The sequence below is a fragment of the Scyliorhinus torazame genome, chromosome 7 (genome assembly GCF_047496885.1).
Source record: "Scyliorhinus torazame isolate Kashiwa2021f chromosome 7, sScyTor2.1, whole genome shotgun sequence".
Lineage (NCBI taxonomy): Eukaryota > Metazoa > Chordata > Chondrichthyes > Carcharhiniformes > Scyliorhinidae > Scyliorhinus > Scyliorhinus torazame.
Window position 1 is genome coordinate 139,998,053 of NC_092713.1, and position 14,221 is coordinate 140,012,273.

General features: G+C 45.7%; 1 protein-coding gene across 18 annotated transcripts in view; it reads right to left on the reverse strand.

Moving 5' to 3' along the window:
* Positions 1–14,221, reverse strand: part of LOC140426606 (ral guanine nucleotide dissociation stimulator-like 1) — a 409,325-nt gene that overhangs the window by 48,657 nt on the left and 346,447 nt on the right. For 17 of the 18 annotated variants that reach the window (XM_072511576.1, XM_072511590.1, XM_072511592.1 and 14 more), the window contains 5 exons: positions 12,849–12,926; positions 11,022–11,093; positions 10,434–10,511; positions 3,072–3,265; positions 182–315 (listed from right to left, as the gene is read on the reverse strand). In XM_072511576.1, coding sequence (XP_072367677.1) covers positions 182–315; positions 3,072–3,265; positions 10,434–10,511; positions 11,022–11,093; positions 12,849–12,926 — 556 coding nt within the window. The remainder of the gene's footprint in view (positions 1–181; positions 316–3,071; positions 3,266–10,433; positions 10,512–11,021; positions 11,094–12,848; positions 12,927–14,221) is intronic. The other variant, XM_072511582.1, reaches the window with a different exon arrangement.

Consider the following 14,221-nt stretch of genomic DNA (forward strand, 5'->3'; position numbering starts at 1 on the left):
AACAACATGTTTTGGTGTCTTAGAACACTGCACTGTGAAATGAATTCAGCTATAGTGACTGATAGGGCACTAGTAGCACTAATGATGGTGTGGAGAGAGATTGGGATGCGGACTACAGACTGAAACATCACACTCTGGCAGCTGGTGCCAGCCGAATGGCCCCAAATTTGTGTTTACTCACAGCATCCATGTACGTCAGCTGCTCTGCAACGACGTCCGATGGGAAGGAGATGATGTCCTGTTTTTCGTCAACTCCCTCTATCTCTACATCCCCTTCCTCTCCCAGTTGGAAAGAGATGTTTCCATGGTTACTATCTGTGCAATTGAAAAGAGACATTTATTTTATGCCCAAAGTTCACGGCACTCAACTAATACCTCTAACAAAAAGAGAAAGCACTTTTTAAACCTGCGCGATTAGAAGTCTGGCACTGGTTTACAATTTTCTTATAGCTGTATTTTTTTAAAATCTAGATTGTGAAATTAATCTTGTGTAATGTTGCAGTCAAAGCCTTTGAATACGAGCGCTGGAGTAGCAAGAAAATAATTGATATGTTCCCATTAAGCCAACATGATGGATGGGGAGCCGATCTGTGCCTGAGCAAATCTTCCAACTCACTAACAGTTCTTTAGTCACAGAATGTAACAAAAATACTATTGCCAGCAACAGTTAGAGGAAATTGTCTAGAAAGTCATAATAAATGCTGCTTGGTGAAATCTCATAATAATGCAACCTTAAGAGAAAGATGCACGAGTAGGATTTGCTTTTGTGTATTTGGTAATCATAAACCCTTGAATTAGGAGTGCAAGGAGCGGAGATGTGGTTGGAGAAGGAGGGGTAAATATTTCATGGATCCAGAAACACTGACAAGTTCTGGGAAAACCTGTCCAATACTTGGACAGATTTAGGCGTACAAAAGTTGAGACTGGAATGGTTTGACAAAGGGTCATCTGGAGTTGAAACGCTAGCTCTTTTCTCTCCCTACAGATGCTGCCAGGCCTGCTGAGATTTTCCAGGATTTTATCTTTTGGTTATGATCCAAATTGTTGAACTCATTTGTATAGTGCCAAGGGAAAGATCAGGGCCGGGATTCTTCGACCCCCCCGCCGGGTCGGTGAATCGACGGGAGTCGGCGTGAATCCCGCCCCCGCCGGCCGCCAAATTCTCTGGCCCCCCCAAAAAAATTCCCCCGACGTGAATCGCGCCGCCCGCCTCGGAGAATGACGAGGACTGGCACGACACAATGGGCCCCGGGGCTGCCCGAATTCTCCGGCCTGCGATGGGGTGAGCGGCCGCCCGTTTTAGGCCCATCCCGCTGGCATAACTTAAGGTAGGTGCTTACAGGGGGGACACGGCTGCGAGGGCAGCCTCCGGGGTCCTCGGGTAGGGGGGGGATGCGGGGGACACCCCCACGATGGCCTGGCCCACGATCGGAGCCCCGCTGATCCACGGGCGGGCCTGTGCCGCGGGGGCACTCTATTCCTCCGCGCCGGCTGCTGTGAACCTCCGCAATAGCCGACGTGGAGATGAACCCCCCTGCACATGCGCTGTGATGACGCCAGCACACACTGGCGATCCCGCGCATGTGCCAACTCGTGCCGGCTGGCAGAGGCCTTTCGGCACCGATTGTCGTGGCGCCAAGCCCCTTCCACGCCAGCCGGCGCAAACCACTCATCTTCAGGGAGGCCCGACGCCAGAGCGGTTCACACAACTCCTTCGCGCTGGAATTGCCTGCCCCGCCGGTTCGCGGAGAATCCCGCCCCAGGTTCGGTTCCTCAAGAAGAAAGGTAGAGAATTTCAATGACAATTGACAGGGTGCTCAGGGTCATGTTTGTGGACTGAACAGAGGATATCTGCAAAGTAGTTTAGTCTAGTCTAGTGAACAGCAAACATAGTAGACTAAATTCAAAGTAAACGCAAATCTCTGTTTCACCTGGTAGAAACATCTGGGGCCTTGGATGATGAGAAGCAAGGAGGTTAAAGGGCAAGTGCTGCATGGAAGGGATGGGGTGTTAATAGTGACTGAGGAGTGGACTAGGGTGATGCAGAGGGGGTGTCCCTGTGGAACGCAGAAAGAGAACAGGGGAAGATGTGTTTGGTGGTGGCATGTTGGAGTGGCGAAAATGAGAATGTTTTGTTTCACACAAGAGGGTGGAAGAATTGGACAAGGCAACCCTATCAATGTTCTAGGAAGTGAGTGGAAGTGTGTGAAGTGGACTGGCCCAGCAACCACGTTGTCAGAAACACTGATGATGAAGTTTGCATAAGAACAGATGTGACAGAGACAAAGAAACAGAGGGAATGGAATGGGAGCCCTTACAGAAAGCAGTGAGAAAATAAGTTGTGACGGTATTTGTAATTTGTAGTGTCCATCTCCAAAAATGGAGAGTGAGGAATCAAGGGAAGAGAAGAGTCAGGGATGGACCCAGTGAAGGTGAGGAAAGGGTGTAATTTGGAAATTAGGTTTAAAGAAGTTTCCGAGCTATGGCGAGAGGAGTTGGAACCAATAGGGTCATTCGTGGGAAATGAGAGAGGGCCCCAAGTAGGGCTGGAAAAATGAATGTTCCACTTAACCCTTAAAAAGCAGGTGGAGCTGGGACCCATCTAGGATCTTGTTTGGAGAAATTGAATGGCGTTGAAGTTGTTCAAAGTGAGAACGAGATCAATCAGGCATCGAATGGTGGTGGGTGGAGACCGGCTGGGTCTCCATTTGAGGAAGCAGAGGCTCTGACACTTCTGGAGGGGGTGGGAGGAAAGAGGGAAAATGGGGTGTCGTGGGATTGAGTTTCCAGTTTTCTGAAGTTATTCCACGGGCATGGCATAAAATAACTTTTCAAAGATGAATTTAAAATAAACTTCAGGAGTTGAATTTACAACCATGATCAAACTGCTCCCCCCCCCCCCCCCCCGCCCACCACCCCGGGTAGGATTTTCTATTCCCACTGAAGTCAATGGACCTTCGAACGATTCACCCTATTTTCCACCCCCAGCCCCATGGGGCAGTAAAACCCCACCCCATCCCACTTGCTTCTTCAAAACAGCTTTTTTCTTGCAATACAAAAATGAATCTTACTGTCTAGCTCCTGTTCTCCTAATTCTTCCTTCTGAAGCTGATCAAGAAGGTTCTGGGCTCGTTGCCACGGGTCCGACCCCGGCATCGTCTGCTTCAAGTAGCCAAGCACCTTCCGGAGGCATGCGTAATTTGGAACTTGACGGAAGTCTTCGGAACACTGGTCCAGCCAGGCTCGTAGAATTGAGGCTATAGCACTGGAAATAGTTACAAAGTAAGAATTAGTAACTGTCCATCAGAATAAGCAAACATATAGGAGAAATAAACTTCGAGTTAGTAATCTGTAAATTCGAATTCTGCAATGTATAAAGTTTATTTTTAATGTATTCCTGGAGTATGGGCAACACCAGCAAAGCCAGTACTTTTTTTTGCACATCCCTATTTAGCCTGGAGCATGTGGCGGTGAGCTGCCCCCAAATGCTGCTGCATGCCTGCCAATGGTACTTCCATGGTTCCATCGGGCAGCATGAACCATGGAATTTTTCATGATGAATTTTAACCCAGTGATGCTACAGGAACGAAGGTACGTGTCCAGGTCATGATGTTGTGTGACCACAGGAACTTGCAGGCAGTGGTGTTCCTAAATTGTCTTCTTTGGGAGGTGCACCTATGAGCCTATGGTCTCATGCAAAATAATTTTGCACACATCTATCTGAAGCTACACAATACATCTATCTGAAGCTACACAATACAAGAGCTCTTGGAGTTTCGATTTTGCCTTCTCCGGCAGCAAGTCAGAAGCAGGTTCGAAACAATATTTTACAAACCCTCAGCATTCCAAGTCAGGACAAAAGCAAATTATTTTTAAAATGCGAGTATAAAGAGTCAATCATTGCTCGACTGAGGGACACATTGTTAAGGCTTGGACACCCCAAAGGTAGAACACAGTAAAGGTATCTAATGTGATGCTCCAGTGTGTTCAGCTTGCCACTCATTTATTTTCAGCTGACGGTTAGTATTGGCGACCAGGGTGTGGGCGAGCAGGGCGGCCGCAATAACAAGAGCTCCCACCGGTGGCCGCGATTCGCGGCGATTTCGGGGAAATCCCCGAGTCCTCATGCACTCCCCGACTATCGTCGGCCTTTGGGGCCGCCACGAGCAGCCAGCGGGGCCGGTTTAAAAACCGGCGAAGAAGCCCGCGCGTGTGTAGGGCAGCGGGGGCGGAGGCGTCGGGCCCGGCAGGTCAGAGCAGCGGGGGTGGAGCTACGAGGAGGCCGAGGTGGCAGGCCAGAGGTCAGGGCGCCATGTAGGGAGGGTGCTCCACGTCAGATGGCTCCCACCTAGGAAGAAGAAAGAAGGTTGAAGCCTGGTCCCAGGTGAATGCAGAGGAGAAATAAAGAAGATTTAAGGAAGTTTGGTGGAAGTTTTTTTTCAAAAAAGAAGAATGTCAGATTGATGAAGGGCAGGAGGGTGAAGGGGAGAGAGGAGAAAGGAAAGAAGATAAAAAAAACCAAAACAATAAGCCGCTAAAGGATGCAAAAAGCAGCGAAGAAAGGAGGAAGCGTGGGTTCGCCGCCGAAGGAGAAGACGAGCAAAAGCAAAAGTGTTGACGGGATGGCGGGGCCGCACTACTTACGGTGGAGAAGATGACCGAGGTGATGGTGGTGGAGCTGGAAAAACGTTTGGTGAGGCACATGGAGGTCCTGAGGAAAGAGATGGCGGTCGTGTTGAGGTCATTGTTGGAGGAGGCAATCTGCCCGATGAGGGTGGAGGTGGCAAAGGCATTGGCCGAGGTGAGAGAGCAGGGCGAGAAGATGAAAGAGGTGGAGGAGGCCGTGACACGACACAGCGACCAGGTCACCTCAATGGGGGACGAGCTGCAGAGGGTGGTGGAGGTTAACAGAGGACTCAGAGCAAAGCTGGAAGACTTGGAAAACCGCTCAAGGCGGCACAATTTGAGAATTGTGGGCTTGCCCGAAGGGACAGAGGGCCCAAGGCCAATGCAATACTTCGCTAAGAAGTTGGTGGAGCTGATGGGGGAGGGTGAGAGCCCCACCCTGTACGAGCTAGACCGAGCTCATCGGTCATTAAGGCCGAAGCCCAAAGTGAACGAGCAGCCAAGGGCAGTAATTATCTGCTTCCATAAGTTTTGCATGAAGGAGAAAGCATTAAGCTGGGTGAAGCAGGAGTGTGAGGTGCTGTGGGATGGTACTGCGGTTCGGATCTACCAGGACTGGACGGTGGAGTTGGCAAAAAGACGAGCGGCGTTTGGGCGAGTGAAGGCGGCTTTGTACAAGAAGCGGGTGCGATTTGGTGTGGTGTACCCGGCGAAGTTGAGAGTAACATATAACGCCAAAGACTTTTATTTTGAGACAGCGGAGGCGGCTGAGACGTTCGTGAGGGCAGAAGGCTTAGGACAGACGTGAAGAGCGGAACTGGAAGAGAGACTGTGGACTGTGTTTGAGCGGCTGGAAAATATACAAATGTTACAACTTTCTTTTTACTGATTTGTATTGAAATTTACTTCTCTTTACATTGTTACAGAGTTCAAGTTAATGGCGTTCTGTGTTGCGACGGTTAAATGTTATGTTAGTGAATTGTAGGGGTTGGATTGTTGGGTTTGTTTTGGTGTTTCTTTCTCTGGGACTGGGCGGAAGGGGGCGAGAGGTCTCGGCGGGGAGAGCCACCCGTGCTAGCTAACTAAAGTCAGTTAGTGAACGAGGGTGAGGGGAGAGGAGGACTGCGGACGTTAGAGCCTGGATAGCAGGCTTCAATGGCCCTACGAGGCGAGCAATAGGGAGTGGAGAGATGGATGTTGGGGGATGTTTTTGTAGGGGGGGGTTCTTGGGAGGGGGGGGGGGGGGAAAGGGGTTTGATGTTAACAATGGACAGGGGCGGGTCTGGCTTATGGGGCAGGGTTCGGTGGTTTGGTGATGGCGGATAAGAAAGGTGGGGGGGGGGGGTGAGACTCCCAGTAAGGATAATCACGTGGAACGTGAGAGAGCTAGGAGGTCCGGTCAAGAGGTCAAGGGTGCTTGCACATCTTAAGTTTGAAAGCCGATGTAGCAATGCTGCAGGAGACTCACTTGAGGGTGAAGGACCAGGTGAGACTTAAAAAGGGCTGGGTTAGCCAAGTGTTTCACTCAGGATTTGATGAAAGGGCTCGAGGGGTAGCGGTGCTGGTCAGCAAAAGGGTACGCTTCCAGATGGAGAAGGTGGTGGCAGATCAGGGGGGTAGATATGAGATTGTGACAGGGGCACTGGAGGGGAGATTAGTGGTGTTGTTAAGTGTATACAGTCCCAATTGGGACGATGTGGGATTTGCTAGGAAGGTGTTTGGGGCTATTCCCGACTTGGACACGGCATGAGCTGATTGTGGTGGTGGTGGGGAAGGGGGGGGGGGGGAGACTGGAACTTGGTGCAGGAGCCAAGGTTGGACAGATCACGGCCACGCTTGCTGGTCCCATTGGGGGGGGGGGTGGGGGGGGGGGGGGCGGCGGCGAAGGTGCTGGCTGGGCTAATGGTGGAAATGGGAGGGGTGGACCCTTGGAGGTTCCTGCACCCAAGGGAACGGGAGTATTCGTTTTTCTCAGCGGTCCATAAGGTATCTCGCGGATCGACTTTTTTGTGGTGGGGAAGGCTTTGCTGGCTGGAGTCAAGGGGTCGGAATACTCTGCAATTGCAGTGTCAGATCACGCTCCACATTGGGTGGATATGGTGCTGGAGAAGGGGGTAGCGCAGAGACCGGGATGGAAACGGGATGTGGGGCTTTTGGGGAACCAAGTGTTCTGTGAGAAAATTGAAAAGGTAATTAAGGAGTATGTAGGTTTCATTTGTACGGGTAAGGTGTCGAAGGCAGTCGTCTGGGAGGCTCTAAAGGTGGTGGTGAGGGAGGAGGTAATTTTGTTTAAGGCCGGGGTGGACAAAGAGATCGACAGAGATAGAGGTGGCAAGGTCACGTAGTGTTAAATTTGATTTCAGGTCGTTACCTTTGCTAAAGGGAACAGTGGCTCTATATTGAAACACTATATTGAATCAAGCCTAGAGGAAGACCCCAGGGGTCATTTTTTGCATCAAGGAGCTTCCGAACCATTTTGGTCATGCTTAGATCATATTATGTAGGCTAAACCCTCAAAAGTATAAAGAAAAATGAATTTAAAAGATCACAAGCACAAGATTTTACTCCATCAACAACATGCCCAGTTGGGAATAAGTTACTGAGCTAGAGGCGTACCCTGCTGACTCACAATATGATAGAATTTAATCAGTGCCTGCAGACTAGAAAATTTGGCCTAAAGCACTAATGTGTGGTCCCACTGGAATAAAACCTCTGTTCCCAACACATAATTAACAAGTAAGTGTGTCGCCACTGAGTCATCGGAAACCTCTAATCTATTACATTATTTTAAATTATTCGTCAGCATTCCTTTCAGATCCTGAAACTGTCTCTTCCGAAAATTAACATTGAAAGTACTCAGACTCTGGTGGCAAAGGACAAGAGGACATGGTAACACTGGAAAAATTGTAACTCTAGATAAATCCCGAGTTCAGAGTAATTACACAGAATCACAGCATTACAGAATTGTTACAAAGAACAACGAAGATCAAAGAAAAGTACAACGCCGGCATCCCCACATCAAAGAAAAGTACAGCACAGGAACAGGCCCTTCGGCCCTCCAAGCCGGTGCCGACCATGCTGCCCGTCTAAACTAAAATCTTCTGCACTTCCAGGGTCTGTATCCCTCTATTCCCACTCTAATCATGTATTCGTCAAGATGTCCCTTAAACGTCACTATCGTCCCTGCTTCCACTACCTCCTCTGGCAGTGAGTTCCAGCACCCACTACCCTCTGTGTAAAAAAAAACTACCTCGTACATCTCTTCTAAACCTTGGCCCTCACACCTTCAACCTATGCCCCCTAGTAATTGACCCTTCTACCCTGGGAAAAAGCCTCTGACTATCCACTCTGGTCTATGCCCCTCATAATTTTGTAGACCTCTATCAGGTTGCCCCTCAACCTCCGTCATTCCAGTGAGAACAAACCAAGTTTATTCAACCGCTCCTCATAGCTAATGCCCTCCATACCAGGCAACATCCTGGTAAATCTCTTCTGCACCCTCTAAAGCCTCCACATCCTTCTGGTGGTGTGGCAACAAGAATGGAACATTATACTCCAAGTGTGGCCTAACTAAGGTTCTATACAGACAAATGTGGCCTAAGGTTCTATACAGTTACGGCGCAGGAGGCAGTGTCCACACCAGCTCTCTCAAAAGAGCATCATGGCTTTGTGTCACCCCCTGCACTCAAAACCATTATTTGATTAGAAATAATTACTAATGCCCTCTTGAATGTCTCAATTGCACCTGCCTCCATCACACTTCCAGGCAGCGCATTCCAGATTCAAACCACTCGTGTGTGATCTCATATCACATTTGCTTCTTTTGCAAATCACTTTAAATCTGTTCACTTTGCTTACTTTCCTCCCGTTCTGTCCATCTTTAATATCTGAATGTAATTGCTCTATCAGTGTTAGCTCCACCATAAAGCCCTCTGCTGCTCACCTCTCCTTCACAGCTATGTTTTACCATACTTTTGGCCATCTTTCCCAAATATCATAGTGTTGTTCAGTGTGAAACTTTGTTTCTTTAATGCACCTATGAAGCACGTGGCTGTTTCACCACATTAAAGATGTTATTTAAATACGAGTGGCTCTTGACACTTGCTTAATTAAACACAATGCTGACAGGTTGGAAATCACAGTACTGCGAAAAACAAAGCAACAACAGTTTCCTACCTCTGTCTCGACCCAAGAAAAAAGTTGAAATAGAGATTAACTTTCAAAATAACTTGGCCAACCTAGCATATTATTTTAATGTGAATTATGCTTTCCTCAGCACGGAAACAGTCACATTTTGACCCTTTTTGGGTTTCATTACTGCATATATATTCCCTGGTACAATAAATAGGAACCTTGTAACATGCATTCAGAACAAATGTGGTCTCCTGTACTAGTTTCCCCAATCAAAAGCTGGGCGGTTGGTTGGGGAGGACTTATCCCCACCGCACCCCGCCCCAACCAAACCAAACCAAACCCACAATTGGCTCAGGTTTTTAAAACTTGGTCCAAGAGATTATGGGCTTCTGGGTGGGGTAGAGTGGAGAGTAATGAACAATGCATCACAACACTAATTGACAGATTGTAGTGACCAGAATGTCATCTCATTCATGTGTGGCATTTTTCATGCATGTTCAGAGATTGTTGTTGTTGGTTAATCTTATTTTACATCAATGCAATCCAATGGGGATTACTTGCTAAGAGAAAACATTCCCTGGAAACTGCCTTTCCTCCAAACCAATCATTTTTCTTTATTATGATAAGATACAAATATGCCTTTCAATTTGTTCACAAGCAGACCTCTTTGCTCCTTGGCCCTTCAGGTCACCCTCTCGCTCACCAAAGCTACAACAGACAAAATCTCCGTTTGAAAAACTAAAACTAAGAAAGTGAGCAAACCACAAACAAGAGAAAAAGACGCACTGCTCAATCACTTAAACCAAACCGCAAAGCTCAAAATGTCCCAAGTCCAACACATCTGTTTTTATGCCTTTTCTTTCTTTATCATTTAATAGCTCAGAGTTTAATTGAAGAGCTGCACAGACCAAAATAACCCTGGGTTTAATCCCAGGTCTCACTCAGTTACCAAGACCATTGCCATGCAATGTCCTCAGCAAACTCGTGTCAAACATTTAACTGGGACTCACAGTAATCTCCAATGAATTCCACTGCATTGAGAGTGATGCTGCCTACAGTCAAATATCCTCAACAGCACTCAACTATCATGTTCAAACATGAATAGCCACTTGGGAAGAGCACTTTATGACATGAATCCCAGAACCAGCTTGGCAAGTTAGAATACAAGACAATGCAAAACATACTGGAGTGAGAGGCCAGGATACAAGTTCAGATGAATGACTACACCAGATGGGTGATTACTTTCCACTCCAACATTGACAGGAACTTTGAAGGACATTCGTACTGATGCTGGGGTGGAAAAAAAAAAAAAAAAAAAAAAAAAGAGGGAAACCAACTTCAATATTATATCCTTGCTGTAAGGTCCAGAAATATTGATCGGAGGTAAACAATTTAAAATTATTGTAGGTCAAGCAATTCAACTGATGAGTTTCAGTTGTTTTGCAGTGATTTTTTAAAAAACCTCTATAATTAGTAGGTACAATATACAATATTAGAGGGGCAGTCGAGCAGTTGTTCGAATGTAATTGCTATAGTCTGGAATGGTGTTCATTGCACGGTTATGGGATGTCTACATGAGAGAAGCTCCGACATAGCAAGGCTCCCAAGATATTTCAGTCAATTCGGTTGTGTTCCGAATGAGGCATTTGGTCACATATACAGATCAAACTTACTTTTTGATCACTGCTTTAGTTTCTGGAGAATTCGTATAGCCATTTTTCTCACAGTTTGAAGCGTCAAAGTTTCCGTATCTGCAATTGGTCACAAGGCACAAAATAAATCTTCGGGACTTGGATCAACTCATTCTGCTAAACGGATCGCACTCTAGATGTATGGCTGCTCTAGATGGTGATTTTGTCTCTTCAAATTTCACAAGAGATTTACCCATACACACATCAGGGAGAGCAACACACACACACTCACACAAAGAAGAGGGGAAAGCAGAGGGCAACCCATTCCTTCGATCTTTTACCCTTGTTGCATAGTCCAGAAATGCCAGTCTGCAGTAAACAAATAAAGACCTCAATGATGAAAAATTGCCGGCTGTTCGATAAATACATTTTGCACTGGTCTTCTCTAATCACTCTGAATAACTCAAATAATACAGAAGGCAGTTTTTAAAAACGTGATCGCTATTGGCTGGAATAGTGTCTATTGCATTGCAATGGAATGTCTTCATGAGGAAATTCCTCCGTCATCTTCTATGAATAGCCAGTAATTCCCTTTCACATTGTATTCCTGATGAAGCAGATATAACTTACTTCCTGATTATTTCGCTCATTCCTGGTGAACTTAGATTTCCATCCTCATCACAGCTTGGGCAGTTTTTGTAGCTGCAATTGTTATAAAATACAAAATTAAGTCACTTGAAAAAATGCTTTCTTTCTCAACTAAATCCATTAAAAAGAAAATCCCTGTAAACTGAAGATTCAGTATTTCAAACCTTGATCAGCTGGTTTTGTTAAATTAGTCAGACTCCAGATGTACAATTATACTAGATGGTGATATCTTAATAATTAAACATGAATCCACATTCTTTCAAATGACTGTTACTTTTAGCCCAGAACATAGTTTTTAAAAGCTTTCCCACCACCAAGGTAAAACAGACTGGGCTTATCTTCATACCTTTTTTGAACAAGATTGTAAGTGCTACAATTCTCCAGTCCCCTGGTATCCACTGTATTTTAAGAGGATTGGACTACTGTGGACAGTGACTTTGCAACCTCCACCATCATCTGTATCCTCGAAGGTCTCTGATCTGGTCCTCATGACTTGCCAATGTTAAATACAGTCAGCCTTTCTAATACCTTGTCTATCAAACTATAGTCCATCGAGTGCTCAACTATCTCCCTCTTTCACTTGAACAGTTATCTTACTTGGTCAAGATTGATGCAAACTGCTCATTTAATAGCCATGCCCTCTGCCTCCATGCATAGCTCTACCCTTTTGATTCCTAATCAGCCCCACTTCTTGTATAACCCTTTTACCATTCAAATGCCTATAAAAGATTTGAGTATGCTTTACGTTTGTCGTCAGCTTCTGCTCATCCTTTAGCACCGTCTCAGAATTTTCCACATTTAGCTTGATTCTCACTTACATCAACCCAACGTCATCACACCTGTCCATTTTCTGTTCCATGTTACTCTTCAATGCTTTTGTCATGCAGGGAGAGCACTAGCTTCATTTGTCCTACCTTATTCCCGCTCGTGGGAATGTACCAAGACCACACCTGAACCATCGCCTCTTTAAACGCCATTGTTTCATTACAGTACTTTGGTTCATATATGTTCTCACCCTATTGAAATTGGCCTTTCTCCAATTAAGTATTTTTACTCTGGACTGCTTCTTGTATTTTTCCCCACAGTTAATATGGTCACTGCTTCCTAAATATTCCCTGACTGACACGAGATCTACTTGACACACATTATTCCCCAAAAAACAGCATTCTCCCTCATTAGACTGAAAAATACTTTAAAATTCTCCTCTTCAGAAACTCTTCTCCAACTCTGCCCGTTACACTATTATAATCTTTTATATTAGGACTGAGAAAGAAAAAAAATGAATAGAGGCAAAGTGCAAGGCTTCAAGTTCAATTCTCTCAACTAAAAACTCAAGCTCTTAACAAACTACTCCCGATTCAACACAAACGCAGACAATTTCCAACACAGCATTCGATCTAGAGGTTCAATGTAGCCAGCATTTCTCATGATACATGTTGGGCAGTGTAATTCCACATCATCGCTTATGCACTGCTCAAGAGGGCATTGGATGAGTACTTGAATAGAAATAATGTGCAGAGGAAAAGGCAGGGGAATGTCACTAAGTCATAATGCTCGTTTGGAGAGCTAATGCACACTCAAATGAGCCAATGCACCATCACAATTCTATGATAACAATTTTTAGAGAGGCAGACCAACAGTTTCTTAATGTGATTGCTATGGTCTGAAATGGTGTTTGCTGCCCTGCTATGGGATGCCTCCATGAGGAAATTATCTACATAATCTTACAGGAACTGCCAGGACTCCAGCAGTTCACAATCTGGTGTTCCAAATGAAGCAGAATTTAGTCACATATCAGATTAAACGTACTTGCTGATTAGTGCACTCATTTCTGGTGATCTTACATTCCCATCTTCCTCACAGTTTGGTCCGTCAAAATTTCCATAACTACAATTGATTATAAAGCACATGGTAAGTCCTTTCAAACAAGCACTTGGTCATAATCAAATTGTTTGGAAAGAAAACACAACTGTGCTAACCACTGTGCAAGCGTGCCACCCCACAGTAGGATCAGGGTGAGCTTCTGCAGCCTGTGTTTATGGAGCAAGCAAAGTAACTAGCGAGATCTTGAAGCCGTAATCTCTGGATTACTCTCAGGACCATGAGGTAGTGAGAAAAGGGGTAAAACAAATGAAGGCATGACTGGGTAAACAGTGCAAGAGGGAGGGCTTCAGATTCTGGGATTGGTTCTGAAGGCAAAGGGACTGGTACAGGGTACACTTGTTGCAACTGAACAGAGCCAGAACTGACATTCTTGTTACGATATATGCTAATGCTATGGGATAACTTTGATGTGGAGATGCCAGCGTTGGACTGGGGTGAGCACAGTAAGAAGTCTTCCAACACCAGGTTAAAGTGCAACAGGTTTGTTTCGAATCACTAGCTTTTGGAGCACTGCCCCTTCCTCAGGTGATTCGGCCGAGGAAGGAGCAATGCTCTGAAAACTAGTGATTCGAAACAAACCTCTTGCACTTTAACCTGGTGTTGTAAGACTTCTTAATGTGATAACTTAGCAGTGAGTGATGTGGAACCAGGAAACAATGTGGTGAACAGAAGACTGGGAGAGACCAATAGCACTAAATGGTATGGTATTAGGTGGGGTCAGGAGGGAACAAAAGAAGGTCCAAATTAAGTTTGTGCAGTGTGTGCTTGTAAACATACCTGACTACAAGGTGTTCAGGAATAGAAAAAAAGGTGGTTAACAGTACTGATTAAGGGATTACAGTGCTGGAGAGAAAGGATATCCTAGAAGGGCAAGGACAGAGCCTATATACCTAGAACTAAAACACCAATAGAGGTACCATTTACACTACTGGGTGTATTCTATAGGCCACCATCTAGAGGGAAAAGATGTAGGAATAAATCTGCAAGAAAAGTATGGAGGGGGTTACAAAACTACAGAATAATTACAATGGGGGACTTTGATTATCCTAATATGGACTGGGGTAGTAATAGCACAAAGAGCAGAGAGGACGAATATTTCAGGAGAATCCTCTACATCAGTGTGTTTCTGGCCCAACAAGGAAGGAAACATTGCTGGATCTGGCTCTTGGGAATGAAAGTGGATCAAGTGTCAGTGGGGGAATATTTAGGGAACAATGATCATAATAAGGGGCTGGTTTAGCACAGGGCTAAAAAGCTGGCTTTTAAAGCAGACCAAGGCAGGCCAGCAGCACGGTTCA